Source organism: Pristiophorus japonicus, chromosome 7, assembly GCF_044704955.1.
Source record: "Pristiophorus japonicus isolate sPriJap1 chromosome 7, sPriJap1.hap1, whole genome shotgun sequence".
Classification (NCBI taxonomy): domain Eukaryota; kingdom Metazoa; phylum Chordata; class Chondrichthyes; family Pristiophoridae; genus Pristiophorus; species Pristiophorus japonicus.
The window spans coordinates 244158794-244178500 of NC_091983.1; the positions used below are offsets into that span (position 1 = coordinate 244158794).

Genomic DNA, 19707 nt, shown 5'->3' on the forward strand with positions numbered 1-19707 from the left:
GGTGTCGAGCTTCTGGAGTGTTGTTGACAAGTGGAGAGTATCCCATCACATCCTGACTAGTACCTTCTCGATGGTGGAAAGGCTTTGGGGAGTTTGGAGGTGAGACACTCGTCGCAGAATACCCAGCCTCTGACCTGCTCTTAATAGTTTTTCTGTGGCTGGTCCAGTAGCATAGTGGTTATCTTACTGGACTAGTAATCCAGTAGACATGGACTAATGATCTGGAGACGTGAGTTCAAATTCCACCATGGCAGCTGGTGAATTTAAATTCAGTTAATTAAATAAAATGATGACCATCTAACTATCGGATTGTCGTAAAATCCATCTGGTTCACTACTTTCATTTAAAGAACAAAATTTGCCATCCTTACCTGGTCTGGCTTATATGATGCAACTCCAGACCCACAGAAATGTGGTTGACTTTCTGAAATGGTCTAGCAAGCCACTCGGTTGCAACAAACGGCTATGAAAAACAATAATCACAAGGACTCAAGCGGTTCAAGAAGGCGACTCACCACCACCTTTACAAGAGCAATTAGAGTTGGGTAATAAATGCTGGTCTTGCCAGAAATGCACACATCCCAGAATGAATAAAAGACAACTCAGCCATTTCTTAATATAAAGCTAACATCCCCAGCATTGAAGCACTGACCACACTCGATCAGCTTCGCTGGGCAGGCCACATAATTCGCATGCCAGACACAAGACTCACGAAGCAAATGCTTTATGCGGAGCTCCTTCACGGCAAATGAGCCAAAGGTGGGCAGCAGAAACGTTACAAGGACACCCTCAAAGCCTCCCTAATAAAGTGCGACATCACCACTGACACCTGGGAGTCCTTGGCCAAAGACCGCCCTGGTGGAGAAAGTGCATCGGGGAGACCGGTGAGCTCTTCGAATCTCAACGCCCCGAGCGTGAAGAGGTCAAGCGCAGGCAGCGGAAGGAGCATCCGACAAACCAGTCCCATACACCCGTTCCCTCGGCGAATATCTGTCCCATCTGTGACAGAGTCTGTGGCTCTCGTATTGGATTGTTCAGCCACCAGAGAACTCACTTCAGGAGTGGAAGCAATTCCGAGGGACTGTCTATAAGAACATAAGAAATAGGAGCAGGAGTAGGCCATATGGCCCCTCGAGCCTGCTCCGCCATTTAATAAGATCATGGCTGATCTGATCATGGACTCAGCTCTGCTACCCCGACCGCTCCCCATAACCCTTTATCTCCTTATTGTTTAAGAAACTGTCTATTTCTCTCTTAAATTTATTCAATATCCCAGCTTCCACAGCTCTGTGAGGCAACGAAGTCCACAGATTAACAATCCTCTGAGAGAAGAAATTTCTCATCTCTGTTTTAAATGGGTGGCCCCTTATTCTAAGATCATGCCCTCTAGTTCTAGTCTCCCCCATCAATGGAAACATCCTCTCTACATCCACTTTGCCAAGCCCCCTCATAATCTTATATATTTCGAAAAGATCACCTCTCATTCTTCTGAATTCCAATAAGTAGAGGCCTGATGATGATGGATATAAGAACATAAGAAATAGGAGCAGGAGTAGCCATACGGCCCCTCGAACCTGCTCCGCCATTTCATACGATCATGGCTGATCCGATCATGAACTCAGGTCCATTTCCCTGCCCGCTCCCTATAACCCCTTAATCCCTTATCAGTTAAGAAGCTGTCTATCTCTGTCTTAAATTTATTCAATGTCCCTGCTTCCATAGCTCTCTGAGGCAGTGAATGCCACAGATTTACAACCCTCTGAGAGAAGAAATTCCTCCTCATCTCAGTTTTAAATGGGCATCGAGTGGAATTAATTGAATTTGTTGAAGAGTTTCTTCTGTGATAGTGGGGACCTCAGGAGGAGGCCGTGATGGATCATCTATTCAGCTCTACTGGCTGAAGATGGTTGCAAACATTTCAGACTTGTCTTTTGCACTCATGTGCTCGGCTCTGCCATGATTGAGGATGGGGATGTTCTTGGAGCCTCTTCCTCTTGTTAGTTGTTTAATTGTCCACCACCGTTCATGACAGGATGTGACACTATTGCGGAGTTTTGATCTGTTTGTTGTGGGATCGCTTAGCTCTGTCTATAATGTGCTGTTTTTGTTGATTAGCATGTATGTAGTCCTGTGTTGTAGTCCAGATTTGCACCTCATTTTTAGGATGCTCCTTGCATGCTCTTCTACACTCCTCATGGCCCAGGGATCACCCCTGGTTCAATGAGGTTACAGATTGTGGTGGAATACAATTCTGCTGCTGCTGATGGCCCACAGCACCTCATGGATGACCAATGTTTAGCTGCTATATCTGTTCTGAATCTATCCCATTTAGCACAGTGGTAGTGCCACACATGATGGAGAGTGTACTCATTGTGAAGACGGGACTTCGTCTCCACAAGGACTGTGCGGTAGTCACTGCTGTCAATACTGTCATAGACAGATGCATCTGTGACAGGTAGATTGGTGACAATGAGGTCAAGTAGGTTTTTCCCTCGTGTTGGTTCTTTCACAACCTGCCGCAGGCCCACTTATCACTGGCAGCTATGTCCTTCAGGTTTTGGTCAGTCCGTCAATATTGGTGCTATCGAGGTAATCTTGATGATGGACATTGTAGTTCCCCCATCCAGAGAACATTCTGTGTCCTTGCTACCATTACTGCTTCTTCCAAGTGGTGTTAAAAATGGAAGAGTACTCGTTCATAGCTGAGGGATGGCAGTAGGTGATAATCAGCAGAAGGTTTCCTTGCCCTGTTTGACCTGATGCCATGAGACATCATGGGGTCCAGAGTCAATGTTGAAGACTCCCAGGGCCAATCCTTCCACCAGTGTGCTGCCACCTCTGGTGGATCTGTTCTGCCGGTGGGTCAGGATATATCCAGGCATAGTGATGGATGAGTCTGGGACAGCTCTCCCAATTTTGACACAAGTCTCCAGATGATGAGGGGGACTTTACAGGGTCAACTGGTGTGTCTTCATCATCACTGTTTTGTTGTTCATCCACCACTGCCTGGCCAGGTTGCAGTTCTTGTTTATCTTATAGGAGAAAGGCACAAGGTAAAGCTATGGTTAGGAGAGGGGAGAAAGCAAGAGATGCATGCTGTAAATCAGAGAGATTGTGGGTTGAGGGGAAAGTAGTATGTGAAAAAGAGGGTTAGCTCTGAGGATACCGTCACCTTTGATGGTTTCAGCCCTGTCGCTGGCCACAGCTTCAGCAATGGCCATTTCATTAATGGCCTGCACCGTCTCCTCCATGGGGGTTAGAACATGCAAGCGCACTTGTCCCCTGCCGCTTAGCTCCTGCTGCCTCTAATTGTGTGCCACCTTGTCCTGCAAGAGAGAGGGAAGTGTGTCAGTGAGTGTGGTGCAATCTGTTTGGGTGATGTGGCTGTCACGGTTGAATAGCTGGCAGTGTGTACAAGCTGTGAGATGTGGGTGTGAGTCTTGCAGCAGTGCTAAGTGTGTGAGGGTGAGGTAAAGCTATGTATGTTCGGTATGAGTCTTGCTTGAAAGAGATAGTTGGTAGGTGAGTGATGGGGCGGGGGGGGGGGGGCATTTGCTGAATTGAGGAGCGGCAGAGGCTAGTTTTGCGGTTGGTAGGATATGGCTTTTGAAGATGCAATCACTGAGCTTGACCACTCGTGTGAGGTCATTGAACTTCTTGCGGCACTGCAGTCAGGTTCTTGGGGCTTGACTCCTGGCACTGACCGCCACAACTATCTGCACCACTCCCTTCTGACCGTGAATCTAGAGGACCTTCTGGCCCTCTGCAGATACATTGCATCTCTCCTCCTCCACCAAGGCCTCCAGTGCAGGGTTGGAAAACCTTGGAGCCCACTCTCTTCCATATTGTGCTATTCTTGACTATTTCCTAGGTCAGATTCAGTTTTAGAATGGCTTCCAGCACCTCTCTAACCACAATGTACCTCCCTTTTAAAAGGCACAAGCTAGCTTCAACTTGTGCTAGCCTCTCCTGATTTCGGGCCCCCTGCTGCTACGTGTAACTAATCAACAGCATGGTTAGTGTTGGCTGCATGCTGAAATCATTGAAATGAGCAGGCAGCACCAAGTTGGATTGCTGCCTGCATTACATTGAACAGGCACAGGTTAATCGTGCATCATGATCCATGTGCCCGTTTTTGAGGGTTATCAAATTTAGCCCCACACCACTGTTCAAGAGGATTAGAAAAAACTTACACATGTTCTACAAGGTAGAGCTCTTGAAAAATCTCAGGGTGCTCCTCGTAGCTTGAACACTATCCAGGATTGCATTGAGGCATATAACCCAGGAAGGTCCCAATTGTAAGAGTTAATAAGCAAGATAGAATAACATTATGGTTAGGTTATAGTAGTAGTAAGGGTTAAATGGGATTAAAATTGTCTCTAAACACAGAGAGATACAGAACACAGCAGTTAGGTGTAGAATGGTGTGACAATAGAATGTTAATTATTGGACTAGTGCCAAGGTGTCTTGAAATCAGGAGCAGAGTGTGAACGGAAAATTAAACTTTCTGTAATAAATATCTAAGGGAGATAAGGAAGTGAAGGCTATTGAGGACAGGCGCTGTCTCTCATGTGTCAGGAATGTCTGGAGAACAATAAACAGAGTAGTACTGGTGAGCTTGTGTGGCAAAGAGAGATGTGCATCTGCTGATGTGATGATGTACCCAAGTGTGTACATGTGTACCCAAGCATTAATTGCATGCAGTAGAAATGCACTTACATATTCTTCAAGGACATCGTATGTAATTAACCATGTAAAGGTAATGTGCACTGGTGCACTTTAGGAACTCCACTTAATCTTGTATCGGTCTACCATGAGCGGTCTTGAGGACGTAGCTTATGAACCCCTGATGAGTTCTCTGTTCATGAGTATTGTTAGTATTGATCTCATGAGCACTGGATGTAATTGGTTGTATTAGTGTGTTTATTAATAAAGATTATTAATCATATGTCTATCTCTTGAGTCTATGTGCCTGTATTATAAGTGAAGAATAATGAGTATCCTAAATCCTAAACCAATAAGGAAAATATCAGCCAGGTCTCCTCTAATCACTTTCTAGTGACCACCGCTGGAAGCTGAAGTCAAATGAGGTCAATATCAGATTTGTCTGGAATGTTCTCAACAGTTGAACAACCCATCAACACTCAATATGTAAGCCCACACGAAGAATGGCCACTTGGGTGAATTACTGGAGGGCTACTAGCACTCATAGAACTGTACATCCGAATAAGTGTGTGGTTTTAGAAGAGGAAACATCTATTTATCATCACACACCACTCAGCTGTTTCTTCTGCAGCATCTCAACACGATAGAATGCATTTATTCGACTCTGTGACAAAAACACAAACTTTTTTTTACAGCCTGGTGGCTAAATGACATCAGCAAGAAAAGTGCTGATTGCAGACAGTGCAAAGGCTTGTTGTATCACTAACATGACAAAATATCGCTGGGACGTGGATCAGTCTCTGGATTGCCCATGAACCAGTATCATTACATGAAGTAAAACAGTAGTAGTACCTTTTCAGAATGGCCTAAGGAGTGTGTGACACCATGGTCAAACCCCACAGAAAAATCATCCAGTTTTCAACTCATAGATTTGGATGTGCGAATGATTTAATGAGGTTTGGACTCAGATTCAAGGTGTAAAAATGAGACAAGCCAGTTTTCTATTTGTTAAGTAAGTAAAAGCTGTGAATTTCCTGGGAGGGGCTCCCGCTCCACTGCTGTGTCTCAGCTGGAGGTTCTGCGGAAACCCTGTTCATTCGAGAAAGGGTTTTTTGCCACACTTCCGGGGAAATTAAGGAGGTGGAGATGGAGCAGCTTCAAGGAAATTCTTGGTCCAAGTCCCAAAAAACAAAAAGTACTGCAGATGCTGGACACTTGAAACTAAAGTAGAAAATGCTGTAAATACTAAGCAGGTCAGACAGCATCTGTGAAGGGAACAGAGAAGTTAATAGGGCTGAATTTAACTTGGCTGACCGATGGAAACATGGCAGTAATGGAATTAAAGTCACTTATTGTGATCATTCCACCAGCATATTTATTGAGGCCTTCTGCTGGGCAGACCAGACATTCACCTGAATCAGGCAGGAGCCTCATTACTGTATGCAAATCGGAATTCAATGGTACACACAGGCCCTGATATAATTTAGAGGTACAATTGGGCGAAATGTGCACTGTGCATGTTCCATCCAGTTACACCAGGCGGTGAAGTGGAAGAGGTCTCAAAACAGGAGTGCACCTCTGGGCTCCATAAAATAATGTGGGCCTCTGCTGCCCTGTGCTCCACCCACTCTGCGATTGCCCCCGCCCCCGAACCTACTTGCCCGCCTGCCATGATATTGCACCGGCCTGCCTGACTGTCAGACTGCCTGATATTGCACCGGCCCGGAGCCGATAAGCTGTGGTGGGACATCAAGCTCACTGACTGCATGGTAACAAGGCCCGGCCCTTGAAGGGGCTCAGGCTTCACACCGGCAGAAATGGGCCCACCTGTTCCATGTCTGGAGTTAAAATCTATCTCAATGTTTCCGGTGTGGACTCCATTAAAGCTGATTAAGTCCTTGGCTATAACAAAGAACAGTTACTGAGTGCAGTCACAGGACATGCTATGCTTCAGTGGTGCAAGTCAGAGAGACAGGAAATAACTGAAGTTTTCATGCTGTAAGATAAACAATTGCAGGAGGGAAATAATGATCTCAGCCTTCAACTGAATACCCGTATTATGAGTTAAAAGAGGCAGAAGTTAAAGTACATTGCAACATAAAGTAGAGGGAATTGTATTCAACCTGAGGGTAGATTTTGTGAGTCCAGGTCCACAGCAGTGCATCTGCTATTTTCTGACACATGCTGGCAGCAGGGGACAGATTACACCATGGGTGAGGACTCAGAAATTCTGCCCTCTGTGTTCTTGCTAACTGAAAGTACTTGAATTTGAGACTGAAATCAAGACAGGGGAACAATCCCAAGCAGGGATGTCCCTCACCTTGAAGAGTACAAGGTTCATAAAAATCTTTGGAATATTGAAAATGGAAAGTGGCTGACATCGCAAAAAATGTATTTATGATTTACAACATCTATTTTTACTAACCTTGTTCATAGACATTGCCACCAGCTTTCTGGCGTGAACTTCTTGTCCCTGACCCATTGATATCGCCCTACAATCTAAAGAAAATACATCGGTTACCCTTTACACAAAGCATAATTGGACCACACACAAATAGCAACTGTAGTTAGAAACATAGAAACATAGATATTGGTGCAGGAGCAGGCCATTCGGCCCTTCGAGCCTGCACCACCATTCAATAAGATCATGGCTGATCATTCAACCTCAGTACAACTTTCCTGCTTTCTCTCCATATCCCTTGATCCCTTTGGCCGTAAGGGCTAGATCTAACTCCCTTTTGAATATATCTAACGAACTGGCCTCAACAACTCTCTGCGTTAGAGAATTCCACAGGTTAACCACTCTCTGAGTGAAGAAGTTTCTCCTCATCTCAGTCCTAAATGGCTTACCCCTTATTCTTAGACTGCCCAGCAGCGGGAACATTTTTCCTGCCTCTGACCTGTCCAATCCCGTCAGAATTTTCTATGTTTCTATGAGATCCCCACTCATTCTTCTAAACTCCAGTCGATACAAGCCAGTTGATCCAATCTCTCCTCATATGTCAGTCCTGCCATCCCGGGAATCAGTCTGGTGAACCTTCGCTGCACTCCCTCAATAGCAAGAATGTCCTTCCTCAGATTAGGAGCCCAAAACTGAACACACTATTCCAGGTGTGGCCTCACCAAGGCTCTGTACAACTGCAGTAAGACCTCCCTGCTCCTATACTCAAATCCTCTCGCTATGAAGGTCAACATGCCATTTGCCTTCTTCACCGCCTGTTGTACCTGCATGCCAACTTTCAATGACTGATGTACCATGACACCCAGGTCTCGTTGCACCTCCCTTTTTCCTAATCTGTCACCATTCAGATGATATTCTGTCTTCCTGTTTTTGCCACCAAAGTGGATAACCTCACATTTATCCACATGATACTGCATCTGCCATGCATTTGCCCACTCACCTAACCTGTCCAAGTCACCCTGCAGCCTCTTAGCATCCTCCTCACAGCTCACACTGCCACCCAGCTTAGTGTCATCTGCAAACTTGGAGATATTACATTCAATTCCTTCATCTAAATCATTGATGTATATTGTAAATAGCTGGGGTCCCAGCACTGAACCCTGCGGCACCCCACTGGCCACTGCCTGCCATTCTGAAAAGGACCCGTTTATCCCGACTCTTTGCTTTCTGTCTGCCAACCAGTTCTCTAACCACGTCAATACATTATCCCCAATACCATGTGCTTTAATTTTGCACACCAATCTCTTGCGTGGGACCTTGTCAAAAGCCTTTTGAAAGTCCAAATACACCACATCCACTGATTCTCCCTTGTCCACTCGACTAGTTACATCCTCAAAAAATTCTAGAAGATTTGTCAAGCATGATTTCCCTTTCATAAAACCATGCTGACTTGGACCGATCCTGTCACTGCTTTCCAAATAACAAGTCTAACAGTAAAATACTGACTAAGTTACACACCTCCAGCGTACAAAATTCATGAGATTTAAGGAGTGCCCAGTAAGATTAGTCTCTACTCTCCTTCCACAAGAACTGCTCAGGCCAGATGGAGTAATATAAATGAGGTGGGATTGGTCGTTTCCAGTCTCACACTTCATTTCCCATTCACTCACTGACGGGGCAGGGGCACCGGTGTAATATAGTGCTATGTCCAGTCACCCAAGGGACGCAGAAAGGTCCTGGGGCAGGTCAAAGACTTTAGAAATGGACATTTATTCAAATTTCAGGAACCCCCCCAGGACATTGGAAGGCATTAGATAACATAAGAATGTAAGAAATAGGAGCATGAGTAGGCCATTTAATAACATCATGGCTGGTCTGATAATGGACTCAGCTCCACTTCCTTGCCCGCTCCCCATAACCCTTCACTCCCTTATTGTTCAAAAATCTATCTATCTTTGCCTTAAATATATTCAATGGACAAGCCTCCACAGCTGTCTGGGGCAGAGAATTCGACAGATTTACGACCCTCTAAGAGAAGAAATTCCTCCTCATCTCAGTTGTACATGGTCAACCCCTTATTCTTAAACTATGCCCCCTAGTTCTAAATTCCCCCACGAAAGGAAACATCCTCTCTGCATCCACCTTGTCGTGCCCCCTCAGTATCTTAATATGTTTCAATAAGATCACCTCTCATTCTTCCAAACTCCAATGTGTATAGGCCCAACCTGCTCAACCTTTCTTCATACGTCAACCCCTTCATCTCAGGAATCAACCGAATGAACCTTCTCTGAACTGCCTCCAATGCAAGTATATCCTTCCTTAAATAAGGAAACCAAAACTGTACGCAATACTCTAAGTGTGGCCTCACCAATACCCTGTACAGTTGTAGCAGGATTTCCCTGTGTTTATACTCTATCCCCTTGCAATAAAGGTCAACATTCCATTTGCCTTCCTGATTAGTTGCTGTACCTGCATACTAACTTTTTGTGTTTCATGCACAAGGACCCTCAGGTCCCTTTGTACTGCAGCATTTTGTAATCTCTCTCCAGTTACATAATAATTTGCTTTTTTTATTTTTCCTGCCAAAGTGGATAATCTCATGCTTTCCCACATTATACTCCATCTGCCAACATTTCCATATTTGATTACATGATTAACTTGGTCCTTGTAAACATCATTTTCACATATTGCTTAACAAAGTAAATTGCATAATAAATTATTGACTATTCTTGGAAAAATAATTCTGCTTAAAATGATTGTCTTTAAGCCATGCTAATATATTACCCCCAACCCCATGAGCTCTTATCTTGTGCAGTAACCTTTCATGTGGCACCTTATAGAATGTCTTCTGAAAATCCAAATGCACCACATCCACTGGTTCCCCCTTATCCACTCTGCTCGTTACATCTTCAAAGAACTCCAGCAAAGTTGTCAAACATGATTTTCCATTCATAAAACCATGCTGACTCTGATTGACTGCATTATGATTTTCCAAATGTCCTGCTACTGCTTCCTTAATAAAGCACTCTAGCATTTTCCCAATGACAGATGTTGGGCTAACTGGTCTATAGTTTCCTGCTTTTTGTCTCCCTCCTTTTTTAAATAGGGACATTACATTTGAGGTTTTCCAATCCACTGGGACCTCTCCAGACTCCAGGGAACTTTGGTAGATTACAATCAATGCATTCACTATTCCTGCTGCTACTTCTTTTAAGACCCTAAGATGCCGGCCATCAGTTCCAGGGGACTTGTCCACCTTTAGTTCCATTATTTTACTGAGTACTTTTTCTTTAGTGATAATGATTGTTGTAAGTTCCCCCACACCACCCCCCACCCCGCCATCTATAGACCCTTGATTGTCTATCATAGGGATATTAATAGTGTCTTCTACCGTGAAGACCAATATAAAATATTTGTTCAAAGTCTCTACCATTTCCCTGTTTCTCATTATTAATTCCTTAGTCTCATCCTCTAAGGGACCAATGTTTACTTTAGCTACCCTCTTCCTTTTTACATACCTGTAGAAGCTTTTACTGTCTGTTTTTATATTTCTTGCTAGTTTATTGGGTCTGAAGCTCAAGATGCAGCTGCAGGCATGAGTGGCTAGGAAAATCTGCACATTATGGGGCTGAAATAGCCCTCCGCCCCGTTTGGAGTGGATAATTAGATTAAATGGTGATTTACCGCCTCAATCGATGGGGCAGGGAATCGAGCGATTTTGGGCACTTTAGACTGGGAAAATGAACGGGGTGGTGTTGGAGGCGGAAATGGCCTCTGAGAAACAGTGTGTGGGCAGGATTACCGAGTGAGGGCCCAATTTCACCTGACTCGCATAACGAGATCGCTGCTCCCTGGCCTTATTAAAGGGCAGGTCTTTCAGGTAGGTACTGGTCATTCTGATCAGAGCGATTGGTCTGTGTGTTGTTTCTCATGTTGAAAAATGGCAAGTCATAGAGGTGGCAGGAGGGCAAGCAGGTTCACAAATGGCACATAACCGCAGGACTGGGGGCCGAGAGGCCGACCTCCACCAGTTGACCGATGTTGAGGAAAGGGTACTGCGGCTAATTGGACCACAGGTTGCCTGCCCAATGGCCACAGGCACTATGGATCCTGCTGGGGGCAGCATTGGTAAGTCAAGGCCTTTCTTTAATGCCATCTGTCCGTAACTGCACAAACGCCTATCAATAACGTAGTCAGTAATATGTGCACCTTGTATACCGCATGGTCCACTCCCTTCCTCGTCCTCACACCACTCTTGTCTCATTTATGCTTGCAGATGGTGTCCCGGATATGGACCAGCATGAGCCTCAGCTCCCTGAGCCAAGTGAGGACAGTGACGAAATGTGGGAGGAGGTGGATGCCGAGGGAGAGACAGCTCCAAGCACTGCGTCATTGTTTCTTACGCTGCCACACACCAGCTCAGATACTGGGAGTACGTTCATTGCAGTTTAGCTTAGGAGAGGGTTCTGCACTGAATGATACACCGGGGCCTAGCAAGCTGCAGCATGATCAAGGGCAAAGGGATCCTCATGAGCCAGTTCTCTGGAGGGCAAGTTCGTACGTGAGTTCTGCTGGACAGAACACAGATGAGCACCATGATGTTAAGCTGTTCGAACAAAGGATGCTGGCCATGCACACGGAGATAGTAGGGACAATAGCAAGGATGCCCGAGAGCCTGTTGCAAGTGGTCAGGAGAGTGGAGAAATCTGACGCCCGCATTGCAGACCATGGAGCTCATCATTGCAAGTGTACAGACGATGTTGGACTCCCAGAGTGACTTTGCGGATCCAAATCTCATAGAATAATAGAATCATAGAAATTTACAACACGGAAGGCCACATCGTGTCCGTGCCGGCCAACAAGAGGCTATCCAGCCTAATCCCACTTTCCAGCTCTCGGTCCGTAGTCCTGCAGGTTACAGCACTTCAAATGCACATCCAAGTACTTTTTAAATGTGGTGAAGGTTTCTGCCTCTATCACCTTTTCAGGCAGTGAATTCCATACCCCACAACCCTCTGGGTGAAGACATTTCCCCTCAAATTCCCTCTAAACTTTCTATCATTCACTTTAAATTTATGGCCCCTGGTTGTTGACCCCTCTGCTAAGGGAAATAAGCCCTTCCTATCCACTATATTACGCCCCTCATAATTTTATACACCTCAATGAGTCTCCCCTCAGCCTCCTCTGTTCCAAGGAAAACAAACCTAGCCTATCCAATCTGTCCTCATAGCTAAGATTCTCCATTCCCAGCAACATCCTCGTAAATCTCCTTGAAACCCTCTCCAGTGCAATTACATCCTTCCTGTCATGTGGTGACCAGAACTGCACACAGTACTCCAGCTGTGGCCTAACCAGTGTTTTATACAGTTCAAGCATAACCTCCTTGCTCTTGTATTCCATGCGTCGACTAATAAAGGCAAGCATTCGTATGCCTTGTTAACCACCTTATCTACTTGGCCTGCTAACTTCAGAGATCTGTGGACATGTCCCTTTGTTCCTCTACACTTCCCAGTGTCGTACCATTTAATGTGTATTCTCTTTCCTTGTTAGCCCTCCCCAAATGCATTACCTCACATTTCTCTGGATTAAATTCCATTTGCCACTGTTCTGCCCACCTGACCAATTCATTGATATCTTCCTACAGTCCGCAGCTTTCTTCTTCATTATCAGCCACACAGCCAATTTTAGTATCATCTGCAAACTTCTTAATCATACCCCAACATTCAAGTCTCATCATCATCATCATAGACGGTCCCTCGAACAAGGATGACTTACTTCCACACCAAAAGGGATGAGTTCACAGATGTTTCAATGGAGGACCCAGTATTCCAGTCCTGAACTCCAGGGGTGGAAGATGACTGTGCGTGGATTTTGTTAACGTGTGGTGACCGTTACACATCAGCCATCACACGGGCTTGATAGAGCTAGGCCTTTATCAAGGGTAAACCAGGACGACTGGAGACCTGCTCTATTGCACGGACCTAGTGTGCACACATATCGCAGTATGGGCTGGCCCGTGCTGCCCCTGGGCCCTCGGCTCTTCTGGGCCTCGCACCCTCATTTGCCGCTCCTCTGCCACGATCTCTAGATCATTGATGTAGATCACAAAATACCACATAACACATGTCATGGGCAATGTGGCAGCAGCCATTGCAGCACAGGCTGAAGCGACCCAACGCCTTAGTGCTGTAATTGCAAGGATGGCTGCTGGCGTGGAAGCTCAGAATGCTCCTGTGGTGCATGTAGCACACAAATCACTGACTCCACATGGTCTGGTGTAAATCTAACTGCTGTGACCGTCGTCCTTTATTGTTCAGCTCCAGAGTGCCTCTCAGGTGTGATGGTCAGCCTTTTATAGTGTACTTCCAGGTTTCCCACCACAGCGCCCTCTGTGGTGTAGCATTGTGCTTACATTACATTTAAGGTACCAGGACGATACACACATCAATACATAACATCACACTTCCCCCCCCACCAGGACGCAGGATGACGATACACACATCAATACATAACATCACACTTGTCCAACGAAAGGCAGGTAGGCATAGACAGTGCGTTAGTATGGTACATGTTATCTGGTACATTGACTAGTTATTGACTGGTAATGGATCCCTGATTTCCTTGTTAGCCCTTATCGTTAATTGTACTTCATATCCATTATTTTACACAAATAGAGTGACCATTCAGCATTAAAAAATTAATTCTTATTTTAAATTCGCTATCTCACATTAACATAGCTCATTTTAGACTCGCTCTGCCTTCCAGAAGTCCTTTGTGTAACCACCACATGGTAAAGCCCTTTTAAGATTCCCAGGTGCATTTCCTTTTTAAGACGTCATCTTTGGTGCAGGAGGATTCCACGAGGCTATTCCTTGGGCGCCGCCATCTTTGATGCTCTGGACCGAGGCCGCCGCCATCTTGTTCTCCGCCGCTCCGAATGCCCTCCGCCGCCACCTGACTTGCCGCCTCTCCTGCGGCCATCGTCGTCGCTTCTCCAGCGGCCACCGTAGCCGCCTCCCCTGCGGCCGTCGTGGCCTCTCCAGCGGCCGCGCTTGCCGCCTCCCCCGTGGCCTCTGTAGTGGCCTCCACTGCGGCCGCCATGGCCGCCGACCTCCAACTGCTGCCGCCGCCCGACTCTCCCTCTGCGTGGGCCCCTCCATTCCGCCGGCATTCCTGGATCCCTCGCACTCTGCCGGCTCACCCCCCGCCCCGCCCCCACTAGGCCCCTCTCTGCAGGGCTGCTTGCCTGTGGGGGCTGAGGCTGCAGGATCTCTGTGGCTTGAGGTCTGGGGCTGGGACTTGCCAGTGGGTGGATTGAGGCTGCAGCTCCAGCTCGGTCGGCGCTGCTCTCTGGGGACCCGGGGCACAGCAGCACCCTGGGGAGCAGCAGCCTGTGGAGTGGTGAAGTCTTCCCAGCTCCCACGGACTGTCCCCATCCACCTCCGGCCGAGGAGTATCGGCCCATCGCCTGCAACGACCCACAAAGATAAACCGTGCGTCTCGTCCCCATGGGATACCTGCACCATCGCTCTGCCAAGAACAGGTATTAGTTCCCTGGTGTAGGTATGTAGCTTCACCGTGACCGGGACCAGCTTGGGTCGTGCAGCTGGGTTAATCCACATTTTATCAAAAGTTCTCCGACTCATCAACGACGGACCCGAGCCCATGTCCACTTCTATACTCACAGGGACTCCGTTGATTTTTTACTTCCCTTATCACTGGGGGCGAATCGTCAGTACACGTGTACAGTCCCAACACCTCATCATCTTCTGCCTGCCCCTCGCTGGATGGTGGATCATCCCGCATCGCCTCAGCTACATGGTGAGTCCGATTTATTTTACACATACGCTGAAGGTGGCCTTTCATGTGGCAGGTATTGCACGTGTACTCCACAAACCTGCACTGGTGAACCCCATGGCTTCCTCCACAACGCCAGCATGGTGCTGCTTGATTGGCCCCCCTCAGCGGACTCTGAGTTCCAGCACCCCGAGGTCTGTGCTCTCTGCCCGCGGCAGAGCCACGTTCTGCAGTTTTGTCTGTGGGGGGGCGCTATCCTATGGACAGTGCCTGCCGGGTTCGAGACTGTGTGGATTATTTGCTTGGTGCTGCAAGTCGCGGTCATATGTGCCCAGCTGATGGTGATGGCCTTTGTCAGAGTGACTTTGGGTTAGAAACATAGAAACATAGAAACATAGAAAATAGGTGCAGGAGAAGGCCATTCGGCCCTTCTAGCCTGCACCGCCATTCAATGAGTTCATGGCTGAACATTCAACTTCAGTACCCCATTCCTGCTTTCTCGCCATACCCCTTGATCCCCCTAGTAGTAAGGACCTCATCTAACTCCTTTTTGAATATATTTAGTGAATTGGCCTCAACAACTTTCTGTGGTAGAGAATTCCACAGGTTCACCACTCTCTGGGTGAAGAAGTTCCTCCGCATCTCGGTCCTAAATGGCTTACCCCTTATCCTTAGACTGTGACCTCTGGTTCTGGACTTCCCCAACATTGGGAACATTCTTCCTGCATCTAACCTGTCTAACCCCGTCAGAATTTTAAATGTTTCTATGAGGTCCCCTCTCATTCTTCTGAATTCCAGTGAATACAAGCCCAGTTGATCCAGTCTTTCTTGATAGGTCAGTCCCGCCATCCCGGGAATCAGTCTGGTGAACCTTCGCTGCACTCCCTCAATAGCAAGAATGTCCTTCCTCAGGTTAGGAGACCAAAACTGTACACAATACTCCAGGTGTGGCCTCACCAATGCCCTGTACAACTGTAGCAACACCTCCCTGCCCCTCTACTCAAATCCCCTTGCTATGAAGGCCAACATGCCATTTGCTTTCTTAACCGCCTGCTGCACCTGCATGCCAACCTTCAATGACTGATATACCATGACACCCAGGTCTCTTTGCACCTCCCCTTTTCCTAATCTGTCACCATTCAGATAATAGTCTGTCTCTCTGTTTTTACCACCAAAGTGGATAACCTCACATTTATCCACATTATACTTCATCTGCCATGCATTTGCCCACTCACCTAACCTATCCAGGTCGCTCTGCAGCCTCACAACATCCTCCTCGCAGCTCACACTGCCACCCAACTTAGTGTCATCCGCAAATTTGGAGATACTACATTTAATCCCCTCATCTAAATCATTAATGTACAGTGTAAACAGCTGGGGCCCCAGCACAGAACCTTGCGGTACCCCACTAGTCACTGCCTGCCATTCTGAAAAGTCCCCATTTACTCCTACTCTTTGCTTCCTGTCTGACAACCAGTTCTCAATCCATGTCAGTACACTACCCCCAATCCCATGTGCTCTAACTTTGCACATCAATCTCTTGTGTGGGACCTTGTCGAACGCCTTCTGAAAGACCAAATACACCACATCAACTGGTTCTCCCTTGTCCACTTTACTGGAAACATCCTCAAAAAATTCCAGAAGATTTGTCAAGCATGATGTCCCTTTCACAAATCCATGCTGACTTGGACCTATCATGTCACCTCTTTCCAAATGCACTGCTATGACATCCTTAATAATTGATTCCATCATTTTACCCACTACCGATGTCAGGCTGACCGGTCTATAATTCCCTGTTTTCTCTCTCCCTCCTTTTTTAAAAAGTGGGGTTACATTGGCTACCCTCCACTCCATAGGAACTGATCCAGAGTCAATGGAATGTTGGAAAATGACTGTCAACGCATCCACTATTTCCAAGGCCACCTCCTTAAGTACTCTGGGATGCAGTCCATCAGGCCCTGGGGATTTATCGGCCTTCAATCCCATCAATTTCCCCAACACAATTTCCCGGCTAATAAGAATTTCCCTCAGTTCCTCCTCCTTACTAGACCCCCCGACCCCTTTTATAACCGGAAGGTTGTTCGTGTCCTCCTTCGTGAATACCGAACCAAAGTACTTGTTCAATTGGTCCGCCATTTCTTTGTTCCGTGGCTAACAGCTTGTGAAGGAGGCCCTTGTGGCCAATCCCCATAACGAAAACGTCCCGTGACACCTCATCAAGGTGTGCGCCAAAATCACATGGCGCCGCGAGTCTCCTGAGGTCCGCAGCATATTTGGTGACATCCTGGCCCTCAGGTCTGCAGTGATGGTAAAATTTGTATCTGGCCGTGATGATGCTCTCCTTCGGTTTCAACTGGTCACGAATGAGTTCAGTTAGCTCCTCGTATGACTTGTCCCTGGCGCTCCCGGGTGCCAGAAAATCCCTGATGAGACAGTAAACCTCATCTCCACAACTGGAGAGCAATATCGCCTTACGCTTATCTCTCATTGCGTTCTTGTCCTCCGTCAGGTCGTTTGCTGTGAAGTAGTACTCGAGCCTTTCCGTGAAGGCCTCCCAATCATTGCCCACGGTAAAATCCTTTAGCGAGCCCAGAGTAGCCATGGTTGTGTGGAGTTCGTCCGCTTCCTTGTCGCCAATGTGGTGTATGTAGCACACAAATCACTGACTCCACACGGTCTGGTGTAAATCTAACTGCTGTGACCTTCGTCCTTTATTGTTCAGCTCCAGAGTGCCTCTCAGGTGTGATGGTCAGCCATTTTATAGTGTACTTCCAGGTTTCCCACCACAGCGCCCTCTGTGGTGTAGCATTGTGCTTACATTACATTTAAGGTACCAGGACGATACACACATCAATACATAACAGCTCCCACGCAGTCTCAGCAAGAGGCCATGCAGCGTCTCACTGCTGTCATGCAGTCAGTGTCTGGTGGCATCGAGTCTGTGTCTGCTCTCATGTAGTCTCAGCTCGATGCCACGCAGGCTCTGACTTCTACCATTGCCGTTGGGTCCACCACACTCTACCGGGGATCTGACAGTGTCGCAGCAGCCCACCCAACCGTGCTCCAGCAGATTGTCCCAGGGGAGTGGCGCAGGGTCATTGGAGGCGGAGCGTGCTGTGCTCTCGCAAGATCACAGCATTCCGGATCTCAGCCCAGCCACTCCGCCATTGCAGCCAGCCATGGCTGCACCCTACCAATCAAGAGGGCTGGAGCCGAGGCTGAGCCAGTCAACAGCCAGCCCTTCCAGGGCCAGAGTTGGTCAAGGGCAACCTAAAAGAACATAGAAACATAGAAACATAGAAAATAGGTGCAGGAGCAGGCCATTCAGCCCTTCTAGCCTGCACCGCCATTCAACGAGTTCATGGCTGAACATGAAACTTCAGTACCCACTTCCTGCTTTCACGCCATACCCCTTGATCCCCCGAGTAGTAAGGACTTCATCTAACTCCCTTTTGAATATATTTAGTGAATTGGCCTCAACTACTTCCCGTGGTAGAGAATTCCACAGGTTCACCACTCTCTGGGTGAAGAAGTTTCTCCTTATCTCGGTCCTAAATGGCTTACCCCTTATCCTTAGACTGTGACCTCTGGTTCTGGACTTCCCCAACATTGGGAACATTCTTCCTGCATCCAACCTGTCCAAACCCGTCAGAATTTTAAACGTTTCTATGAGGTCCCCTCTCACTCTTCTGAACTCCAGTGAATACAAGCCCAGTTGATTCAGTCTTTCTTGATAGGTCAGTCCCACCATCCCGGGAATCAGTCTGGTGAATCTTCGCTGCACTCCCTCAACAGCAAGTACGTCCTTCCTCAAGTTAGGAGACCAAAACTGTACACAATACTCCAGGTGTGGCCTCACCAAGGCCCTTTACAACTGTAGCAACACCTCCCTGCCCCTGTACTCAAATCCCCTCGCTATGAAGGCCAACATGCCATTTGCTTTCTTAACCGCCTGCTGTACCTGCATGCCAACCTTCAATGACTGATGTACCATGACACCCAGGTCTCGTTGCACCTTCCCTTTTCCTAATCTGTCACCATTCAGATAATAGTCTGTCTCTCTGTTTTTACCACCAAAGTGGATAACCTCACATTTATCCACATTATACTTCATCTGCCACGCATTTGCCCACTCACCTAACCTATCCAAGTCACTCTGTAGCCTCATAGCATCCTCCTCGCAGCTCACACTGCCACCCAACTTAGTGTCATCCGCAAATTTGGAGATACTACATTTAATCCTTTCGTCTAAATCATTAATGTATAATGTAAACAGCTGGGGCCCCAGCACAGAACCCTGCGGTACCCCACTAGTCACTGCCTGCCATTCCGAAAAGTACCCATTTACTCCTACTCTTTGCTTCCTGTCTGACAACCAGTTCTCAATCCACGTCAGCACACTACCCCCAATCCCATGTGCTTTAACTTTGCACATTAATCTCCTGTGTGGGACCTTGTCGAAAGCCTTCTGAAAGTCCAAATATACCACATCAACTGGTACTCCTTTGTCCACTTTATTGGAAACATCCTCAAAAAATTCCAGAAGATTTGTCAAGCATGATCTCCCTTTTACAAATCCATGCTGACTTGGACCTATCATGTCACCATTTTCCAAATGCGCTGCTATGACATCCTTAATAATTGATTCCATCATTTTACCCACTACTGAGGTCAGGCTGACCGGTCTATAATTCCCTGCTTTCTCTCTCCCTCCTTTTTTAAAAAGTGGGGTTACATTGGCTACCCTCCACTCGATAGGAACTGATCCAGAGTCAATGGAATGTTGGAAAATGACTGTCAATGCATCCGCTATTTCCAAGGCCACCTCCTTAAGTACTCTGGGAT

General features: G+C 47.0%; 1 protein-coding gene across 2 annotated transcripts in view; it reads right to left on the minus strand.

Annotated features, from left to right (window-relative positions):
* The window catches only part of LOC139267485 (dynein axonemal heavy chain 8-like), a 2569686-nt gene that overhangs the window by 122531 nt on the left and 2427448 nt on the right, over positions 1 to 19707 (minus strand). For both annotated transcript variants that reach the window (XM_070885867.1, XM_070885866.1), the window contains one exon: positions 7090 to 7163. In XM_070885867.1, coding sequence (XP_070741968.1) covers positions 7090 to 7163 — 74 coding nt within the window. The remainder of the gene's footprint in view (positions 1 to 7089; positions 7164 to 19707) is intronic.